Raw genomic sequence first — 20,132 nt, forward strand, 5'->3', positions numbered from 1 at the left:
CTTGTAAAACTGAAGCGAGCGACGAAGTTGACGCGATGCGCTTTCGAATACACGAGAAGATACGGTATATAAATCAAGAGTATATTTATTAACTTGTATATATTTTTACTATACCAGCAATTCGACATTTTCTCATACATGCTTACGTGTGTACACTCGCTATAATTAGAACGTTTCATTGTAACCCTGCTGGAGATTACAAATCCTCGCTCGTAGTTAAATTCGAAACAACGATTAACGATCGCATTGACTTTCACAAGGAAGAGCCGATTCCTCGTAATACCGATTTCTCCTTACGTCCCCTCGGTTCGGAGGTAATATTACCGTTACGTTACAGTCGATAATTGTATAATCGTGACGAGCCCGCGCGACGACGCGTCGTAGGGCGATCACACCGGATTCTCTTTTTTTTTTTTTTCCTTTCGTTAATGCAACTGGAAATTACGAGTAAACGCTCGAGTTAGGCTATTCTTCGCGAATCGAGTATCGTCGATTAAATTCGTAATTATCGCGACTGGCAGTGTTATTTGACTAGCTAAGTATTACCGTTTTTTTTTTACTCGACCGATCGAATTGCGCGACGTACTTTACTGGACTATGCATCCGACCTGTTGACGTTCAAGGGAAGAATCTCATGCGCCGGTTATTGTACACGGACATGGATTGGGAGTAGATTCCGTAATGTTTTAACGGAGAAACGAGAAGACACGGGACGAAGACCGGAGTTTTGTAATAACGAAATAATGTGCACGTTCGGAACGAAAGAGACGTTCGTCTGTATACAGTTTTTTGGATTTGCAACGTCAACCGCGGTTCTTTTGCAATTATTGTACATTGCACACGCGCGTTTTGTCTCCCAAAAAAACGTTTTTATCCTCCTTAATCAAGGCTCTACGTGTATCAACCGCCCCAGGCGGATCGCGTCATTTTAATACGAGTAGCAGACGTAACGCACAATCATACCAATCTCGTTTCCACCTCCTTAACGTCTGCATTTACAGTGGCAGCTCGATACCGATCTTCGGCGCTTTCATCATCGAAAGTGTAATTAAATCGCTATATAAAAGGTACTTCGCGAGAGAGAGAGTTGCACGCGTCGTCGTACGCGGTTACAACCCCTCGACGAGGGACACAATACAAACGTCAAAAATACGTCGGAAGAATACAAACATCACGCGTTTGATCGGGATCGCAAAGAAACCTCTCGAAAAGTAATGTAAAGAGACGAGAGCGCGCTTGTGTCAAAGAGGTGCCTATCACGATTTCTGATTTTTTTCCGTATCGCGCAGAATATAGACCTTTTTCATTATCCGTTATCATATTTATATACCCATTATTATTATTATTATACTAGTAGAATGTCCAAAATCTTCGAAAAACCGATAATGTCGGCTCTCACAACAATACGCTTCCGCTGCTAATAAATAACATGTATACTTAAGCCACTTGGGGCACGGCGTTTTTTTTTTTTAGTCTTTTGATCATTCTCTTTTTTTTCCTTTTCTTTTTTTCTCTATCTATACGCAATTATAGGCTCGCGTGGATATCTCGATTCGATACCCTCGATATATTTTTCCTTACGTAAATTCTTGCGCGCGAGGGAAGGGGGGTTGCGAAAGGACAATGAGCGAACGACAAGTTAGGCGCCTCAATTCGTTTTGCTCTTACGATGATGGCGATGATGATGTTGTAAATGATGGTGCCGCAGCTGAGAACGCGTCTCCTGTACGGCCTGCACCAAAGTGCGCACCGCCTCCTCGTGGCCCTCAAAGCTGTCCGCTTTCTTCAGCTGGCCGAGGGACGACGCGCCCGCACCCTCGCCGCCGACGCCGCGCTTGACCTTGGGCCGCGGGAAGGTCTCCCAGGAACGCTGCTTCTGCATGAGAGACGACGGCGTGCGTGATCCGATAAAAACGACCAGGGTTTTCCGGGGGTCCCGCGCGACGGATTGACCTACCGTCCCTTCGGCGATGCTCGACCGCCTGCTGTTGCCGGAGCCGGTCGTGCTCAGACTGTCGCAGCTGGCGTGCAGACTGGCACGCTGTCGCCTCCTCGCGTCCTTCCCGTCGCCGTAGAACAGCTCCTCGGGGTCGCTGGCCGGGTAGATCTTGGCGACCTTGCTGCTCGGGATCGCCCCCCGTATCTGATCGTCGGCCGGGACCGCGTGCACTTGCGCCTGCACGCGCTTCTTCGCTTCGCTCATGCTCGAGGCCTCCGAGATTCGTTGATACTCGCCGTCGTCGCCTGCTGGAAGCACGGGACTCTTTTTAGAAGAACGGTCTCATCTTCTTCGAACGCAAGCACGGGTGCACGTAAGTTCGACGCTGCGAGAGACGGCGACGAGACACTTATAACTTCGTGATGGTAAGTGTGCGATATAGATGTGGGTCAACGTATATTATCTTTCTTTAATGTACACTAATATATTTACATATATCGTATATATAAGCGTGTGCGACGAACGGTGAGCAACTTTACGTATTCCGCTCGGTCGGATGTTTATCGCCTCTAAGTCTAAACCCGAAATTTCGCCCCGGTGGACTACAAAGGAAGACCTGCGTGTCATAATGTATCAGTATTCGTTTGCCCACGACGGTCCTGCGATCCGCCCGTTCTTACCGATATGAGGCTGCGGCTGCTGCGAGTCGGGTCTTTCCGCCTGATCGAGCGCCTCGGCGGACGTGTCGCCGGTGCCGCCTTTCAAGGAACGATACAACGACCGCATCTTGCCGCCGGACGAGTGCCCGGGCGGCGTCTTCGGCTTCGTGCTGTCCGGCGACTTGCGCGAACGCCGGCTCTGACTGCGATCGCGGCCGTCCTCCCTGCCCGGCGACTTCTTACGATCGTCCTTCTGCGTCCTGGCCTTCTCGATCAATTGACTGAGCACGCCCCGCTTCGGATCGGTCGACTTGGCCGTCCCGTACACGACTATGTTGCCGCTCGAGTCCAGAACGGCGCCGACCCCGCCGGACGGCGTACGGCATCGCGTCGGAATCTCCTTTGTTTCTGTGCGTAATAATTAAATTGCCAATTAAAAATCACAGAAATATTTGACAAGCCTTCGTTATTTTATCGCGAACGCGCGACCTGAGGAACACCGACTCGCACACAAGATGCTTTCTCACCTTTCATGTATAGCGCGTTGTCGGCACTCGTGGCAGTGCTACGTGGATGACGGTGATCCTTCGTCGGTGCCTGAGCCTGCGGATGCGGTGGCTCGTGTACCTGCATACGCGCCAGATGATCCAGCAACGCTTGTAGATGCTGAGTATCGGACGCGTCCGCCGCGGCCATACTCATTTCCCCAGCGCTGATACCTAGCGAGAACGTCTTGACGAAGGGCTCCAGATTCTGAGCGAGCACTTGCAGCTTTTTCACCTCGCTCCTCAGCGACAATATGTCATTCATCTAAATAGAAATTCACGCGTATGAGAACGAATGGCAAGTAAGGCGGAGAGATGCGAGCGGCGAGTCTAACTTGGCTGGGAGAAACGTGCCTGAGAATGGAAGATCTCCTTCTCCATGTGAATCCGGCACATTTGCTCCTCCCAGAGCGCGTCGAAGACGTTCCTCAATCGCTCCAGTTCCATCTGATGCTGCTCCAATTGTTGCTCGAGCACGCGGCAATCCCTTGCCACGTGGTCGTAACGCGAACCCAACGGCGGGGTGTTAGCTCTCTTTAAAACGGAAACGTCCCGCTGCAACTCGCCCAATCGTTCCCTCACGGTCATCAACTGCTGACTCAGTTCCTTCAGCTGGGTATCGAAGGTCCTGCAGTGATTGGAGAACGGACCGCTGTCAGATCCGCTCTTCGGCGGCAGCCTCTGTGCGATCTTGCTGCTCTGTTGGGAAAACATATACCTGGCGTAAAACGCGAATGGTGCAGTGTCAACGATCTTATAATCACGTTCTACATTGAAATCTTTCAATTATCTATTTACGACTCTAGCTAATGATGTGTGAACGAATCTGCTGAACATTATTTGATATATTCTAGTTAAAGAAATACTATAGCTATATTGTACATCGAATATAAAATCCTGTTAAAAAAAAAACTTTACAGAAATACGCGCGAAAGAAAACTTGTAATACGAAAGCGAACGATAATCATGACGGAAGAACGTGTAATCGATCGTGAGATTTCTCGCTTCGCTCGTACCTGAAGCACCTGCGGTTCCGTCTGGCCTATCGTGTGGCCGGCCATCTGATCGTACAAGGACTCGGTGGTCTTCGGTATCTGCACTTGGCCTATGTAAGGATGCAGGGCACGCGCGAAGTCGACCCGATAATTCGTCTTGATGTGCGCGACGAGCAGAGGCGGCCGCGACGGATGGCCCAGCTGAGCGACGCGGCTCAGCCGTTCCAGCATCGGGTGCGCCAGCTCGAGGAACTGATACTTGCTCGCGCCGCCGGTGAACGCGGTGCACAGCGCAAGGTGCATCTGCAGGACGGGTAGCGCGTTACCCAGGGAGAGCAGCTGCGAGCGCACCAGGCGCTCCTTGGTGTCAAATTGACGCTGCAAGTCCGCGAGGACGTACGCGTGCGTTTTGTTGATCGCCTCCTGCATACCCTGGCAGAAGGCGGTTAACGCGCGCTTCTCGGACTCGAGGCTGTGCCGCAGCTCCTCCAGTTGTGACTTGAGCGCCAACACGCCGTCCCTGATGCCGGCCTGGAGCTCGCAGATGGAGTTCATCGCGCGCTCCATCTTCTTCGAGGCCTGCTGCCAGGCGTTGTCGATGTCCACGCAGTGCACCCGCGCGTCCGGCGGTGTGTCGCGGAAGCACGTGCTGCACAGCATGCACTTGGCGCTCTGGCTGAACATTATGTACTGCTCGCCGTGGGCCGGACAGCGGCGTTGAGTGTCCTTGGCGCACTTGCTCATGTGCACCACCTCGTGGGTGGAGAACATCTTCGCGCGGTGAGTATTCTCTCTGCAGTGAGTGCAAAGCGCCTGTCCTGTAAACGTACGACGTCCATTTTTATGTTTTATAAATTAACTTGATACCGCGCATGATTGAAAGACATCTCTTTACAAAACATACCACATGTTGTACAGAAATACATGGTCGATTTGTCGCGCTTGTCACAATTGGCACACGGTGGATTTTCAGAGTTTGCCAGTTCCACCAATTGGTGTATCAGCTGATCGGGGGGTGGTAGTTGCGATCCATCTTTCAATTGTGTTTGTTGCCTGTGTATGAATATTAAGTAGTGCAGTTTATCACATATTATTTATGATAAAGAAAATTATAATTTTAAAAAATATTATAACAATCGAAGGAGATAGTGATAGAAACGTTTTCACCAATCAATTTTCTTGGGACTATTAAGATAATACTAAAGTCGTATAAGTAATTCCTTAACTATACACATAAAAGACGTTGTACAAATAAAGGGGAAATTTAAATCTAAATTTGCACCAAGAAATAATAATGCTGATGCGCATGTACGTGCAGATGTGAATCGTTGGTTAAATCGTCACATGTTGTTATCTACCCGCAGATGGGACACTTAATCGTCCCGTCGATGTGCGGGCCGTGTATGCAACGGGCGCAAAAGGTGTGGAAGCAGGAGAGCAGGCAGGGCTCGTTGTAGTAATTGTGGCAGACACCGCAGGTGAGAGGATTCCTCGGCCCGCCGCCCGGCACGCCCGTCGTGCCGTCGTCACCGATCCCGTCGACCGCCGTGCCCGAGCTCGCCATCGTCGTCGCCGGCACTCGGCCACCCTGTATCGCGCCGTTAACCACGCGCGCGCGGACGACACGCGCCTTCCGCCTCACTTCACGACACCGCTCCTTGTCCCATGCTCGTGTACCCCCCTGCAGAAGAGAACGGAAACGATTTATCGGGATGCTGCGCGCGCGTGACTTACCGCGGGACGACGACATGGACAAGCGGCATCCCGAGTAGGGATACGACCGCGAGATCTAGAAACGGGAATTTGTCTTTACCCCCTAAACCGTCGGCCCGCCCGCACAGAGAGAGGAGCCCCGACCGAAGAGGGTGGTTTAACGGTTGCTGCTTGCTCGGCCCGTCATTCTGACGTAGCACGACGCGCTTTCGCGGTGACCAACCCCGTCTCTGCGCAACTGACGATCAGAGCAACTGACGTCACCGACTGGCGCCCACCGTCCCCGTTCTCACCCTCGCCACCCTCGCGCGTGCACACATATAACGACGCGTGAAAGCGGCGGGTGTGTATGTATACACCCATGTACACGCGCGTGTATACGTGCAGAGATTTGCGCGGTCGACCCGGCTCGCTCTCGCCCTCACCCTCTCGCTCCCACCCCGTTCCGCGGCCAGCACCACTCCCGCACATGTATACAATCACGTATACGTACGCGCGTACACGTACACGACGACGGAAAACTCGGGTATTGGTGCAGGAGGGTGCAGGCGAACGCCCGCCAAACAGGGTGGAGAGCAACATCGAAAAAAGAAACACATTAATCGTGGGAACTCCTTTCCCTAAGATGAAATTTTTTTTACCTATACTAAATTTTCCTCGCTGTCACGTGTGTGCGTATATAAATCTTTTCGGTTTCTCAGCCATCTATCCCTTTCCCTCCCCGTAACGGGATCTCCGAAATAAACTGGTAGAGGATCTGCGGATACATCGCGTATCTGGGGCGAGAGATTTGATCGCTGCAAAGCTGCCTTACGACACACAATGTATTCCAGAGATGTTCTCCATCTGTTCGATTTTTTCACGCACGGACTCCTCAGTAGAAATAAAAATTAATACGACAGATATACTGCCAAGAAAATAAGCAAGGCACAAATGCAAGCGAGAGAGAATTTTATAATTTAATAATCATATCTATCGTCGGCAGTTTCAAGTAAAATAATTGCATAATAGAATCACTTTTTCCCTCGTTCATAAATTCAAATAAATTGATTTGTCGATTATTACTCGTGCTTTATTAATTCGAATCGTAACGATGAAATTATCATAAAAGATGTAAACTAATTTTAGCCCATTTCATTATGCCTACCAGAGTGTTCCTTGAACGGGTCACTGGGCGCCAATTCTTCGGCCCCCTTCGCATTCTGCTGCCCGATACAATGTGCTTTTTATATTGAGCCATTGGCGCATGGTAGACCCAATTTGCCGCTGCAGGTAGAACGAATCTAAGAGCGCGATCAAGCTTTCCTTCCGCCAATCCCCGTGAGCGCTTTTTCCCCATTCAAATCTCAATTATCCACTTATCAATTATCCTTCCATTTGTCTCTCGATTCAAATTTATCCTACTTGAGTTCTGATTATTCGATTATCCAATTAAAGAGATTCGGTATTTCACGGTCTGTTCGTATCTTCCATTTCATTCTGAATATTCCTTTATATCTGGAAAAATTTTAAACTTATAATTAGTTAAGCATACAGCGATCGAATCGATAACTGTAACGACAAATTTTTCTTCAAATTGAGAAGCCAGTAAGATAAGAGGATACATTTTGAGGAAAATAATTTACAAGATCGATAGGAGAGAGAGAGAGAGCAGCTCGGAATCTTTCCGTCTTCTCGTTCATCCCACTGCACATTTTCTCTACTGCGGTTTCTCTCGGTGGAAATAATTCCTCCCGCGTCTCATTCCAGTCATAAGAATTCCGGACCTTGATGCTTTGCAATCTCTGTGTCGCGCATTTTTCTATTCATCGGTTTACGGTCAATTCACGGAGCGATGCGCCTCCATTGTCGGCGACTCTCTTACGATTTAACCGGAAACGAAACCCTTTCTTCCGCTTTCCTTACATCGCGTCACGTACGCTGCAATCATATATACACATTGATATTAAAAATCCATTAAAGTCGTGTGCAACTGAAAAAAAACTTCCGACTTTTTGTCTATTTCCAAATTTGTGCCTTGTGAAAATTATCGAGATTTAGAACGCGATTAAAAATCAATTACAATTACAAATTTAAGAGAACAAGTTTAAAATTGATAAATGCTCTCATGCAATAGGTTTGTCGTCCACTTCCGAAGATATAATTCCATCAGAATTTATTAGGAGAACCTCCTTTGATTCGCTATATCTCGATGATTCCATAAAAGCCTTTAAATATTCAAATGTATAGGACTGAAACGATATAAATTTAGAAATAAAGTTTTTTTTAATTGTTTACACATATGATTTGCGTGATAAATAGTACATTATAGTAGTACATTATTAGTGGTGCAGAGAATTGTGCGCCTGCTTACTGTGCCAAAGATCCGTGTTCAAATTCGAATGAAATCTTCTCCCCGATGATGAAATCTTCTTCGATCACTAATACCAAAAACAATAGCTATCAATAATTGGAACATAATTTGCAAATTGTTTTGAAAATGTGATTATTTAATATCAAATCAGGAATTTTTGAATTGGTATTTAAAATAATCACAACTCGAATTAATTTGCAAGTTGTGTTTAAATTATCGATAAGCTATTGTTTTTGATTTTAGTAATCGAAGAAGATTTCGAGTCGGATTTAATTCAGTTCGTGATCAAAGGAATTTTATTTTATAATCACACAATTTGCAAGTTGTGTTCGATTCGTGATCACAAGATTTTTATTTGAACTTGAATCGGATCATCTCGATTTCCTGCTGGCATCAATTTGTTTTCATCGGTCATAGCCCGCCGCGTCGCCGCGTCAGCGCCGTCAGCGGCTCGTCTCGCCAGACGCCAGTGTTTACAATTCAAAGTGGATTCGGAGGCATGGAGGATCAATAGTCTGTTCGGCGTTTATCGTTCTGCTTAATCGCGTCAATTAATTCTCTGATCGTGCCTAAGTATGCCGTCTCGCGGGGAAGACATCCTCAAGGGCTTTCAAGTGTATCCTTTTAATTTAAGAATTTAATTTAAGCGCGTTCGCTCCGCGATCGTCTAACCGTTTGTAGGTTAGAAACGAAACGTCAAACCGGACAGCTACGAACTACGTTTATTCCTTGTCGTATTCTTTGTACTTTTCATCTTTTCCCTTTCTTTCTCCATCTAATTATATATCTTTTTTATTTTAATCGTTAAAAGTATAGCAATACAGCTGCAAAAAATGAATCTTTAGAACGTTGATTTAATGACAGACTGACATCATTTAAATGGATATGCCTCCTTAATTGTACATTAGTAATTGGATGAATCTGCGGGACGCCGATAACGGGAAGATTCTCTGGCAGGGTAACGAAGACTTGTGAGTGAAGTCTGATTTTCTAAGGTACCTTATTGGTAGGAATGAGAGACTGAATCCTTGGTTCTCCTTGTCTGATTACAGATCTGTACCTGACGTGGAGCACGAGGCACGTGTGCCGAAAAAGATCTTGCGATGCCGCGCGGTCTCGAGGGAGATCAACTTCAGCTCTGCCGAACCGATGGAAAGGTTTCGCCTGGAACAGAAAGTGCTGTTCAAAGGGCGCTGCCTGGAGGAATGGTTCTTCGAATTTGGATTTGTCATTCCCAACAGCACCAACACGTGGCAGAGCCTGATCCAGGCGGCACCGGAGAGTCAAATGATGCCGGCGAATGTATTGAAGTAAGTGATAAGTACGACGTTAAGTGATTTTTTTCTCGCTCGTTCATATTATGGAATACATTTAATCGTGTATATATTTTTCTTTACGAATAGTGGCAACGTTGTAATAGAAACAAAATTCTTCGACGACGATCTCTTAGTGTCTACCAGTCGAGTCCGTCTCTTCTACGTCTAAGGCAAGATTTCCTAAACGGTCCTAATAATATCGTACGTAACGCGGGACCAATCAGTGTGAAACAGAGACTCTTATTACGAAAATGGAACAACGCACGTATGAAAAACTTCATACAAATCGAACAGTTTTCGTCCTTTGTAGCCAGACACTTATGCATACACACTACTGATATACGATATTGACAAAGCTCATAATTTTGTAGAGATATACATAATTAGATTTCACATGCAAACAAATTGATACGAAATTATAAAGTTTCGAGCAATAGCATTTTTCGAACAAAGCCTAATATTGTATCTAGAATACGTTTTTCACTTATGAGAATGTGAAGGGTGTGAGCTGCACTATTGAAGCACATAATTTATTTGTTATTTGTTAAGTATGAATAAAAGTATGCAACATAAGTTTTGTACATATTGTAATACACTACACCGCGAGCAATAAAGTTTTAAAAAAAGTTACATTTTTATGTGTGTATTTTATTTTTATAATACTACTGAATGTAATATTTATATCATTAATGAGTTTTTTTTAAATTATTGTTTGCAAAAGAAGTAGAATTAATAGCGCTAATATAATTCTTATCATGTATGAAAGATATAGATATTTTCAATCTCAACCGAGGGAAAGATTGTCTGCTGTCACGTAGAGATACGATTAGAAAATTGCAAAACGTAATTGCAAGTACGCAAAGTTGATTCGCTGCAAAGTCGACGAGAGATCTACGATTTTCTTCATCGCACGGTCGTACTATAACAGCCGTGCGCTATTGATTAGTGGTGTACAAGCAACACATTTTTTAGGCTTCACCACACCCCTTGAGGGAGTTCACTTTGAGTACACTCTGTCCCCTACTCCGCCTGTACGCGTTGTACAAGTGTAAGGAAAGGAAAAAAAAACTCTCCGAAGAAGAGGACGAGGAAACGCGCCGAGGAGTTCGCGGCCGCTCGCAGTTAGCTCGAATGCGAACGAAACTTCCTGCCGATCGAACTTCATCGTCGTATTATCGCGCGCTTCGCTTCGCGCGCGATTAATTCAATTATACTAAATTTTGCGACTTCCCTCGGGCTTCGACCGGGAGTTCTCGCGGGATGGATCTGAACGAGGAGGACGAGAGCGGTAACGAGAGCGGCAGGCAGCCGCTATTTCTGGTCGGTGCGCCGCGCGATCCGCTGGTGTCAGCCGGTGCGATCGTCGCGTCGTCGACGAGCGTGCCCGACGACGTCGGCCAGGGTGACGATCTGCAGTCGACCGCTCTGACCGGTCTGATCGGCGGCGCGCAATCCACCTCCGTCTGCTTCCCTGCAAAATTTAGTAAGTGCAACGACGGGGTGCCCGCGTGTGCCGACCCGGACACCCTGATTTAATTAACCCGCCGTCGGTATCCCAAGTTGGGGTAGAGTGTCGCTCAATTAAGTTATTGCTAAGTGCATTAAGTGGATCCGCAGTCAACCCTTTTTCTTAAATAGAGTTAGCGGTAATCAGTTTAACAGTTATGAAGCGTTTCGCCGCTCCGACGTGACCGCGGAACGTCGGCGGCGTAAAATCCGAGTGAATCGCGCTGGGAAACAGACAGGCTACTCCGATACTTCCACCCCCGATGTCCTCGTCCCGTAGTAACGTCGTGTAGAGACGACCTCGTCGGAAGGGTATTTGTCACGGCGAATAAACTGTATCTTCTTGTAGCGTATGATTTCTCGACTAGCCCGGAAAACGAAGAGAGACCGTCCTGCGTCATCGGCAAGAGGAAGCAGCGTCGGTACCGCACCACGTTTTCCAATTTTCAGCTGGAGGAGTTGGAACGTGCATTCCAGAAGACCCATTACCCCGACGTGTTCTTTCGGGAGGAGCTCGCAGTTCGTATCCAGTTGACAGAAGCTAGAGTACAAGTAATTTCCGCACGTCTCCCTAATATACAGTACAAGTGTTATATGTACCTCAAGTTATCGCGTTAAAAGAATTTCTGTCATTATACATTTCCTACCGCGAAAAACAGGTGTGGTTCCAAAATCGGCGAGCGAAATGGCGCAAGCAGGAGAAGCAATGCAAGATCGCAACTCATATGACGTCGCACTTACCACCGTCGGACTGCCAAGAGATGCAGCAGCAGCAGCAGCAACATCAGTCGCAACACTCGGATCACTTGCTACTCGAATCACCGTGCAGTCCTATATACCTCGGCATGGAATGGGCAGGTTTCTCTCCTTACAACAACGCGGACAGCGCGTCGTCTCTTATCGTGAACAACATGAACAAGCCGGAGACGGAAGCTGACAACAATCCGCTGCTCGATCCCGAATTGTTACAACTAAAGCCTCCACGTTCCTAATAATATTAAGGATATATATGTAGCATAACATATTGTTTGTAATCTGGATAATTATTCCATGCTTTCTGATTTACTAATTGTAAGTATAACAATTACGATAACTTGCAATATAATTGTAACCAGAGAATATATATATATATATATATATATTGCGCGTGACAACACGTGAAAATTCGAAGGCTGCTGCTTATCGAATAACGAATGAGAAATTTTTACGACGAAAATTAGGATTTTAACATTGACGATTGCACGAAGGTGCATAAATTATTTAAGAATGACTGTACGGGGCCTTATTATATAATATATATTAACGATCAATCATTCGTCGATAAGAAAAGCCATACCGCGATCATGTTCTCGGAGTGAAAGATGGCCGTATTGCATTTTGTAAGAGGAAAGATGTATATACAATGGATTCTCTATTTCTCAGACAAGTAGATTCTACTAAAGGAAAAGTAATAAATATTTATATTACGTATATATAAAATTACTCTCTGTTACTCCGATATAAAATAGTAACGTCAACTTTATTTAGTGTGCATTATGTTACAAGTCAGTAAATTAATTAAAGTATTTATTAATTAATTGATTGATCCTAAGAGCAAATAAGCGATCTAAGATGCTTTTCCCGATCTTTCAAATGTTGTTGAGAGTTCATTTTCCTCCACAGATTTTTCTCTTTTTCTTTTTCACAACTAATTATCCTCAAAGATTTCAAATCGTCGAAGCTAATTAGTCGATTAGCCTTGTCGAGCAGAGCTCCGCTGACTCTCGGGAGAACGTCGTTTGGAACGCATCTCAAGTGAAATAAATTAGTGACAGACGTTAAGAGGTTACGCAATGTATGAATATTCGTCCGGGCTGTTTGCCGTACGTTCGATATACTGTTTATCTATTAGAGTTTCAATGCACTTTTTAATCATTCCGATAGAAGGTGCGAAGGTAACTTTTGATTGACTCAACACCTGAAACAATAGATTACGCATTACGTTAAATACCGCTACGCGAGACAACTACTTGCGCGGCTCGTGTGTTTCTCTCGAAACTGCCAACTCACCTCCTGCATGAGCTGATTGTGCTTCAATACCTTGCGACTCTTCATGATGCGCACTATAGCTGCTTGCAAGAACATCTTCCTGTCCTCGTCCACGCTACGGTGCGTGGCCTCCGCGTCCTGCGGAGCGTCTCGCTGCAACACGCCCGTCACGCGGAACTTCGTCCTCTTGTTGGAGTAACTAAAATTGAGCGTGAGAACGGAGTCCTCCTCCAGTTCGCCGTCGTTGGACTTGTTGAGGATCTTACACTCCACAAGGCTAGCGGCGTGCTTCACCAGCTGATCGTGCGACAGACGTAACGACGCGGCCGCCTCCTTGCACAGTATCGTGTCGCAATGCTCGAAGAGCAGCAGCAACGCCATTTGATACGTTTGCACAGTGACCAAGTACGGTTTCTTCAGGTAATTGAATTTGAGCTCACCCTGGCTCAGATGGTGCAGCCACGTGAGCTTCCGGCCGCTGAACTGCATGTGATAGAACGCCTCGAATGCCTGGACGGATTTCTCCAGTTGCTGCGGAACGTGGAACGGCCCGGGCGACGGCGGTAGACCGAGCGGCCAGGCGCCGGCTTGCAGCACCTTGACCGCGAAACCGGTGCCCAATTGATTCTCGCCTTCGCCCTCCCGCAACGTCGCCGTAAACTTCGCGTTGAGATCCGCCGAGACGGACATGTCCGTGAACATGCGATGGAGCTTGTTCGTGAACTCGTAACCGCACGCCCGTTTCAGATCGTCAATCATCATCTCCTCGGCGTCCATCGACTGCGACTGCTGATGTATCAGTCGCTTCGCCAGCATACGCGAGTAGAACTTTTGGAACACGTCCTTGTCGTCCACGTACTTGAACACGGTTATGGAGCGTTTCAGTTTGTCCTCGATTTCGCTCTCGGAGGCAGCTCTGGGAGACTTTTTCAGCAGAATGTCGCAATACCTCGCGAGCTAAGATGAAAGATATATAACTTATCAATAGAAATCGTATTCCAAGTTTGAAAGTCTATCTTCTGAAGATTTACCAATTCTGGCGCTCGAACAGACTGCTTCGGGGTGGGTCTGTGATTCACAATTGCGGAGCAGGCCTTATCGAGAGCTCCTACAAAACTTTGATCTGAATTGAACACTTCCTTAATCATTTCGGAATATTTTGAATGTACATTTAACATATTCTCCACAAACTGCATATACACCTGAAATTAGAAATTCGTATGTAATTATTTTTTATTAATATACCTTATTAGTACGAATATCTAGTTTGGCTCCTTGCCCTGCATTTATTATTAATTTTAAATTTTATTTTATTTTAAATTTTAGAAATTCGTGTTTTTTTTTTTTATTAAATTGCAAAATAAATCCATATATTTATTTTAATACTTTTAAATATTCTGTTTTATTCACATTTTCTCCTTGCAAAGGTCCAATTGCCTGTAATCCTTGCGCCGTAATGTGACGAGAGAGATGCTGCACAAGTGGATCTAAACCTCCAGGCAATGACCTCAATAACGGATACAGAAGAGCCAAATCTCGTCTGCTCTCATTTTTTATCATTATCTCAGCCTCCGAATGAAGCAAATTCACGTGTGCGGCTACCATTTTGTCCTCACAACACGCTCTGACCTGCAACAGAACATTGCTGCTGTACTTATCTCGTCGTTCCACAAAATTGTTTCTAAAAACACGCACGAAAAACGATAGCGCACTTTTGCTACAGAACTCTTGTGAAGGAACTTATAAGCGCGTGCCTCCTCTTGCGCGAGTCTCCACGTTACTTTCTCTATGTAGCGCGTAACGTTCGACTGCAGCAGCAACGCTGACGCCTCCGCTGTGTAAAACTCTCCACTAGCCTCCAAAAAAGGCTCCTCGAAAATTTCTTGATACAACTGAAACACGATTTAACTTAGTAAATAACTCGGAAGGAAGAAAAGCCCTTTCCTTGTTTATATAAAAACAAAAATAAACTTATGTAATTACGTTTAGTTTTCCTTTCATCTTGTGCTCTTCCACCCGAACAAAACTTTCTATGACACCACAAATGACGTCGGTCGGCGCGAGAACTTTCGAATATCTATCGGCGTCGATGCACGCGAGCAGAAGAGTGACGAGCTTCTCCTCGAGCGGTATTATCATTTTTTTCTTCCAAATGTCCAGACCTAGCTCACCGATCTCCATCTGCTCCTGACACTCCTCCTCCCTGTTGTGCAAACTCGTGCCATAGATGAGCTCCGCCTCGGAGAGCTTCTGCTTCTTGATGTGCTGTTGATTGAGGTATAAGTACAGGCTGTGCAAGTAGTAAATGCCCTGCGAGTACTCTGTCCAGGCGCGATAATACGCCGTAAGCAGATCCCACTTGTTGTCATTGTACGAATTGACCTGCACCAGCAAATGGTCTACATGATTAACCAAAAACCTCTTTGTCTCGTCGTACAAACGGTCCGCCAGCGGCTCGGGGTACGCAACGCATAAGGAGTAAACGTCGCTGCAATCATAACACGCGCTTAATATACCCTCTTCCACTCTTGGTGAGAGACATGAAAAGAATCGTCAGATCTCATACCTAAATCTGTCGTTCCATATAGCACGCGGGATATTGGCCAACGTTATTACTCCCTTGATAGTCTCTTGCAGTACGTGCCATGTCTTATTAAAGTCCACTCTCTTGGGTTTTAGTGACATCCTTCCCTCTCCGGTTCACAGAACCACTTGGTAACTTCCGATCACAGTGACAATAGCTCACTGATTCTACGGGCAGGGGAGGAGAGAGGTACACGCTCACTGTATGCTAAAAACCTGCAAAAACAGCAAAGTCACTCGTATGACATTTACATGCGGGATCTGTATTATTATTTGTGGCATGTATTTAAAGCTTGACGACTTTGTAAAAGAACCAACGAATCACCCGGTGTTCGCAAACAAAAGCAACGCCACCCGGGAGCGCGTCCCCAGAGAACGATCATTCGGACAAGCGCGGACTGATTTTACACGGCTTTGTTCGTGTGTTTTGTACATCGTCGGTTTAAAAATAACGTAAAAGTAAAATACACCACACACGTACACGCGCGCATACACGCGTCGCTCACGGCCGTTCTAAATATCTCCCCTGTCTCCCGCCGCCGCCCCACGTAACTTTTGCGCGGCAAGATGACACTCCCTCCGTGCGAGAGAATCTTTTAAACTCTAAACGATCTCGGGGGAACTGTGTGTTGCGACATAAACACATCCAAACGTTCGAAACCTCAAAACCTCCGGAATCTAATGGCGCGTGGCCGTCACGCCGCCGCTAAGCAGAGCGGAGGCGTGCGGTGTGTACGAGCGGTGCACACGCGTTGCGAAATATCGATTCGAACAAAGGGGGACGTATTTTTTTTGTTCCTCCACGGGAAACTCGCTCGGGGAAAACGTGGCCTGAGCTCTCTCTCTCTCTCTCTTCTCGGGGATCCGTCGCGCGCGTGGGACTACACGCGTGTGCTGCCCGCCATTGGGGGGGCAGACGCACCACACACAGCTGACTGCTGCTGCATGGCTCCGGCCTAGATCCCAGATGGACCGCGCGCTCCGCGGTCGATTTAATCGAGAAGTCGGGCGCGGGTGGAACGTACGCGCGTCACCGAGGACACACACGGGGGGCTCGCGGGATCCCTTGCCCCGTCGACGACGGGGGCTGACGAAAACGTACCGGCCGTTTATTTTTGGGGCGGGGACGCGGCGAGTCACTCGCTGCTGCCGCGCTGGGACGACGATGCATGGCACTCGCGGCGACACGCCGAGCGCATTTTCCACGTAAATTCCCGTTCGCTGCTCCCCGCGCGCCTGCTCCCTTTTTCTTTTTCCCTTCCGCTCGCCGCCGATCTGCCCTCGCACGCGCGCTCGTGTGTCAATCGGTCGTCCGCTCCCTCCGCTCTACCCGCGTGTCGCAGCTTCGCACGACGGACTCGCAGTGCTCCCTCCGTGCACTCGCCCCGTCCCCCGTGCCCGCTCGCGCGTTGAATTCTCAATAACATCGCGCAGCCATGCTCTCTTCGTGCGTGTGCGCGAGCGCACACGCGCGAATCTCATTCGCTGTCATATGTATACGTAACAATTAAAAAAAATTGCTTTCCAATTTATATCGTTATCAGTCTTATACATTTATTAATTGCAGATACTTCTGCGATCAAAGTTTTTGAAAACATAATATCTCGTTAACACTCCTTCCGTTCGTTCCCCTCCATTCCCCTCTTATCTAATCGGACTTCATATAGCTTACGATTCGCGAGTACGTCTACGCTTCTATATAGTTTGCAGTTCGTGGTGTCGTGACTCGCATTTCGACGCGTCCTCACGGCGGCCGATCATCTGGGATTGACGTTTTACTCGTAAAGGTGTCAGATATTTGTACGAGAAGATGGTGAGTGTTTTGTCTGTTAAAAAATACTCCTCGCGCTCTTCTCGCATTATCTCGAGGTGGGATTTCTCCCAATTGCAACGCCAAGTCCGCGAAACAATCGTATATTTTGGTCCGCACAAAATCAGAGGTTACGTTGCTGTCAATCGTTACCCGATGATAGCGCACTTTCGCGACGAATTATATCGCGCGAGGAGACGACTGCTCCCGCGTACACGATACATCTCAATATACATTTCCTTCTTTCTCTCTTTTGTAGAGCATTCTCGCGTACAACGGCGGCGCCGTGATAGCCATGAAGGGCAAGAACTGCGTGGCGATAGCGGCCGATCGCAGATTCGGCATACAGGCGCAGACGATAACGTGCAACTTCCAGAAGATCTACGAGATGGGACCGCATCTGTACGTCAGTCTACCCGGCCTCGCCACCGACACCCAGACCGTAATGGAGAGGCTGCGCTTTCGCCTGAATCTGTACGAGCTCAAGGAGAATCGGAAGATTCATCCCAAAACGTTTACCGCCATGATCTCGAATCTCCTGTACGAGAGGAGATTCGGGCCGTACTTCGTCGAGCCTATAGTCGCCGGACTGGACCCGGTCACGTTCGAGCCGTTCATCTGCAATATGGATCTGATAGGCTCCAGAAACATGGCCGAGGACTTTGTCGTGGGTGGAACGTGTACGGAACAGCTCTACGGCATGTGTGAGTCGCTCTACGAGCCGGATCTAAAACCCGAGGAGCTGTTCGAGACCGTCAGCCAGGCTTTAGTCAATGCATTCGATCGGGACGCCATATCTGGATGGGGCGCCGTCGTTTATATCATGTAAGTATTTCATGGTAGAATTAGCACGATGGTACAATTGATACTTCTGTTAATATTAAGTTATCTGAATTAAATGCATGCGTTTTGATTTCAGAGAAGAGGATAAGGTCACGAAGAGGATGGTCAAAACGCGAATGGACTAAACACATTCACCTTTTATGTCAATATGTGCAGCATAAGTTTCGTAATAATTGTAATTAAGTCTATGAAATATAACAGGACCTTATATAAATAGCTCGTAATTATTTGAACCTCTGCTACTATTTTTGATGTCTTAAAATTTTTTAAGTTGTATGTTTTTTTTTTATATGTATGCATATTCGTTTGTATTGTACATTTTTAACTCTTTGTTTTATAATGCAGTTACATCATTTGTCGCGTCATTCCTTCATAAACTTTTATTGTTTTCTCTGGCTAAAATTATTTCTTTTAATCTGAAAATTCCTAATTTAACATAAGCGTTTCTATAATTTTATTTCATTATCAACGATTGTGGAGGGAGCGGAGGGGCGAACGTGCAAAGCGACGATGCCATCTGACGCTAAAGCTCGAAAATAAAAACTGGAGAACATGAATTAAAGCGTGTGTATGTGCTGTGTAACTGTAAATATACTTTTATTATCGGCGATAAATCTATCGCTGCAATGTCAATCAATATATTATGCGCTGCATTTCGTAAAATCGCAGTGGGTAGGATAAGTATGTACCACCGACAGCTTGTGTAATTAACCATGAAGCAATTAATCATAACCTATTAATCATAACCTATCATTGTTGTTTGCTTTATAAAAGGTGCTTTCAATTTATTTAGTGACACAAGCCGACACAAGTATCATTTTATCCTTATTACTCACTAAATGCTAAGAAGGATAGAATGACATTTACGTCCATTTGTGTCACTAACAATAAGTGGAAAGCACCCAAAGACAAGAAGCAGAAATATGTACTTATCAAACAATTACATTGTGTGTTAAGATAGAACGTTTTGTCTGTTTCAATTATTACATATTACAGGTATTTGCATGTGTGAAATACTTTGTAAATAATACATTTAACTTCTCCACTTGTATGTTTCAGGTTCCGCTGCTACTGCTGTCGCAAGACACTCGACGCAGGGATCAAATTGCGATGCAAATGCAGTTTCCCGTTTAACGTTCGACAACTGCGTACGATATAGCGCAGAATCGATACACGGCATTAAATTTATACCGGGAACACTTGGCATAGACTTTGGGATGCCGGCGAGTGGCGGTTTAGTAAGAAACATTATTGAAACCCCTGCTACGAAGATTCCTCCTCCGTTGCAAGAGCCGGCGGAGCGTTTGCCCATTCAATACGATTCTCCCGCACCTGAGAAGTCTATAGATCTACCTACGAACGGAGGAATCATGGAGAAGAAGGCGGTAAACATGATAAGGATCAGGCGTAAGAAAATGAAGAAGCACCAACGAAGGAAGCTGCGCAAGAAGATGAAATTCATATGGGCGAAGTTAAGGTTAAAGAGAAAACAGAAGAAGGAGAAACTCTTTCAAGCCGATCTAATTGCGAAGATTAAGGAGGCCGAAGCATTCGATGCCAAGGCGTATGTCAACGAGAGATTAACTATCTTGAATAAGGAGAGACTGCCAAGAACTTTTAGAGGCGAAATTTTACCTCCTGAGATGATTAAGCAATTTTTAGACGAGAAAAGAGCGAAAAAAGACGCTAAACGTAACAAACCTCGTTTGACTCTATAACTTGTATACAAGTCGTGGAAATAAAGATTTATCGGAGTGGTAATTATGTTGTTTTCGTAATTTATATTTAGAAATATAAAAATAGATCAGGACCTGAAAGGCAGTAATTCAAAAGAAACGGAGG

General features: G+C 46.2%; 6 protein-coding genes across 9 annotated transcripts; 4 read left to right on the forward strand and 2 right to left on the reverse strand.

Annotated features, from left to right (window-relative positions):
- Positions 1-188: 188 nt before the first annotated feature.
- Positions 189-5,702, reverse strand: LOC105458326 (RING finger protein 207-like). Its single transcript, XM_011703546.1, has 7 exons — positions 5,497-5,702; positions 5,043-5,191; positions 4,173-4,956; positions 3,498-3,861; positions 3,126-3,408; positions 2,620-3,006; positions 189-2,247 (listed from the first exon to the last, which is right to left on the reverse strand). Exons 1-7 carry the CDS (start codon positions 5,700-5,702, stop codon positions 1,649-1,651), a joined length of 2,772 nt encoding a protein of 923 aa, XP_011701848.1. The 3' UTR covers positions 189-1,648.
- A 2,946-nt stretch (positions 5,703-8,648) lies between these two features.
- On the forward strand, positions 8,649-10,150 carry LOC105458328 (retinal rod rhodopsin-sensitive cGMP 3',5'-cyclic phosphodiesterase subunit delta). Its single transcript, XM_011703550.1, has 4 exons — positions 8,649-8,820; positions 9,113-9,175; positions 9,257-9,514; positions 9,608-10,150. Exons 1-4 carry the CDS (start codon positions 8,780-8,782, stop codon positions 9,687-9,689), a joined length of 444 nt encoding a protein of 147 aa, XP_011701852.1. The 5' UTR covers positions 8,649-8,779; the 3' UTR covers positions 9,690-10,150.
- Positions 10,151-10,780: 630 nt separating this feature from the next.
- On the forward strand, positions 10,781-12,018 carry LOC105458329 (homeobox protein ARX-like). Its single transcript, XM_011703551.1, has 3 exons — positions 10,781-11,003; positions 11,376-11,578; positions 11,686-12,018. The coding sequence occupies exons 1-3, from the start codon at positions 10,781-10,783 to the stop codon at positions 12,016-12,018; spliced, it is 759 nt and encodes a 252-aa protein (XP_011701853.1).
- Positions 12,019-12,500: 482 nt separating this feature from the next.
- On the reverse strand, positions 12,501-17,019 carry LOC105458330 (cullin-2). 4 transcript variants are annotated; one of them, XM_011703555.1, is made up of 8 exons: positions 16,740-17,019; positions 15,621-15,853; positions 15,038-15,542; positions 14,767-14,946; positions 14,465-14,683; positions 14,086-14,256; positions 13,076-14,011; positions 12,501-12,983 (listed from the first exon to the last, which is right to left on the reverse strand). In XM_011703555.1, the coding sequence occupies exons 2-8, from the start codon at positions 15,737-15,739 to the stop codon at positions 12,852-12,854; spliced, it is 2,262 nt and encodes a 753-aa protein (XP_011701857.1). In that variant the 5' UTR covers positions 15,740-15,853; positions 16,740-17,019; the 3' UTR covers positions 12,501-12,851. The 4 variants fall into 4 exon arrangements, with proteins under 4 accessions (XP_011701857.1, XP_011701854.1, XP_011701856.1 ...); XM_011703552.1 differs by having other exon boundaries at positions 14,441-14,683; XM_011703554.1 differs by lacking the exon at positions 16,740-17,019 and adding an exon at positions 16,299-16,651 and having other exon boundaries at positions 14,441-14,683.
- A 216-nt stretch (positions 17,020-17,235) lies between these two features.
- On the forward strand, positions 17,236-18,504 carry LOC105458331 (proteasome subunit beta type-3). The gene is made up of 3 exons (XM_011703556.1): positions 17,236-17,450; positions 17,707-18,272; positions 18,367-18,504. The coding sequence occupies exons 1-3, from the start codon at positions 17,448-17,450 to the stop codon at positions 18,413-18,415; spliced, it is 618 nt and encodes a 205-aa protein (XP_011701858.1). The 5' UTR covers positions 17,236-17,447; the 3' UTR covers positions 18,416-18,504.
- A 296-nt stretch (positions 18,505-18,800) lies between these two features.
- LOC105458333 lies at positions 18,801-20,051 on the forward strand. The gene is made up of 2 exons (XM_011703557.1): positions 18,801-18,971; positions 19,350-20,051. The coding sequence occupies exons 1-2, from the start codon at positions 18,917-18,919 to the stop codon at positions 20,006-20,008; spliced, it is 714 nt and encodes a 237-aa protein (XP_011701859.1). The 5' UTR covers positions 18,801-18,916; the 3' UTR covers positions 20,009-20,051.
- Positions 20,052-20,132: the final 81 nt, after the last annotated feature.

Source organism: Wasmannia auropunctata, unplaced genomic scaffold (genome assembly GCF_000956235.1).
Source record: "Wasmannia auropunctata unplaced genomic scaffold, wasmannia.A_1.0 LD334538.1, whole genome shotgun sequence".
NCBI classification, from domain to species: Eukaryota; Metazoa; Arthropoda; class Insecta; order Hymenoptera; family Formicidae; genus Wasmannia; species Wasmannia auropunctata.

What these genes read in the sequence shown, in the direction of transcription:
- LOC105458326 (XM_011703546.1), bottom strand. Translation starts at nt 5,702, where the DNA reads ATGGCGAGCTCGGGCACGGCGGTCGACGGGATCGGTGACGACGGCACG. An exon ending in GTATTTCTGTACAACATGTG is followed by an intron (nt 4,957 to 5,042) that starts GTATGTTTTGTA and finishes GTACGTTTACAG; the next exon opens with GACAGGCGCTTTGCACTCAC. An exon ending in AGGAGATCTTCCATTCTCAG is followed by an intron (nt 3,409 to 3,497) that starts GCACGTTTCTCC and finishes ATTTCTATTTAG; the next exon opens with ATGAATGACATATTGTCGCT.
- LOC105458333 (XM_011703557.1), top strand. Translation starts at nt 18,917, where the DNA reads ATGTCAATCAATATATTATGCGCTGCATTTCGTAAAATCGCAGTGGGT. An exon ending in AATCGCAGTGGGTAGGATAA is followed by an intron (nt 18,972 to 19,349) that starts GTATGTACCACC and finishes TGTATGTTTCAG; the next exon opens with GTTCCGCTGCTACTGCTGTC.
- LOC105458328 (XM_011703550.1), top strand. Translation starts at nt 8,780, where the DNA reads ATGCCGTCTCGCGGGGAAGACATCCTCAAGGGCTTTCAAGT. An exon ending in ATCCTCAAGGGCTTTCAAGT is followed by an intron (nt 8,821 to 9,112) that starts GTATCCTTTTAA and finishes ATTGTACATTAG; the next exon opens with TAATTGGATGAATCTGCGGG. An exon ending in ATGCCGGCGAATGTATTGAA is followed by an intron (nt 9,515 to 9,607) that starts GTAAGTGATAAG and finishes CTTTACGAATAG; the next exon opens with TGGCAACGTTGTAATAGAAA.
- LOC105458330 (XM_011703552.1), bottom strand. Translation starts at nt 15,739, where the DNA reads ATGTCACTAAAACCCAAGAGAGTGGACTTTAATAAGACATGGCACGTA. An exon ending in ATATGGAACGACAGATTTAG is followed by an intron (nt 15,543 to 15,620) that starts GTATGAGATCTG and finishes TTATGATTGCAG; the next exon opens with CGACGTTTACTCCTTATGCG. An exon ending in ATAAAACAGAATATTTAAAA is followed by an intron (nt 14,257 to 14,440) that starts GTATTAAAATAA and finishes TTCTAATTTCAG; the next exon opens with GTGTATATGCAGTTTGTGGA.
- LOC105458331 (XM_011703556.1), top strand. An exon ending in GGCGCCGTCGTTTATATCAT is followed by an intron (nt 18,273 to 18,366) that starts GTAAGTATTTCA and finishes TTTTGATTTCAG; the next exon opens with AGAAGAGGATAAGGTCACGA.
- LOC105458329 (XM_011703551.1), top strand. Translation starts at nt 10,781, where the DNA reads ATGGATCTGAACGAGGAGGACGAGAGCGGTAACGAGAGCGGCAGGCAG. An exon ending in CTGCTTCCCTGCAAAATTTA is followed by an intron (nt 11,004 to 11,375) that starts GTAAGTGCAACG and finishes ATCTTCTTGTAG; the next exon opens with CGTATGATTTCTCGACTAGC. An exon ending in TGACAGAAGCTAGAGTACAA is followed by an intron (nt 11,579 to 11,685) that starts GTAATTTCCGCA and finishes CGCGAAAAACAG; the next exon opens with GTGTGGTTCCAAAATCGGCG.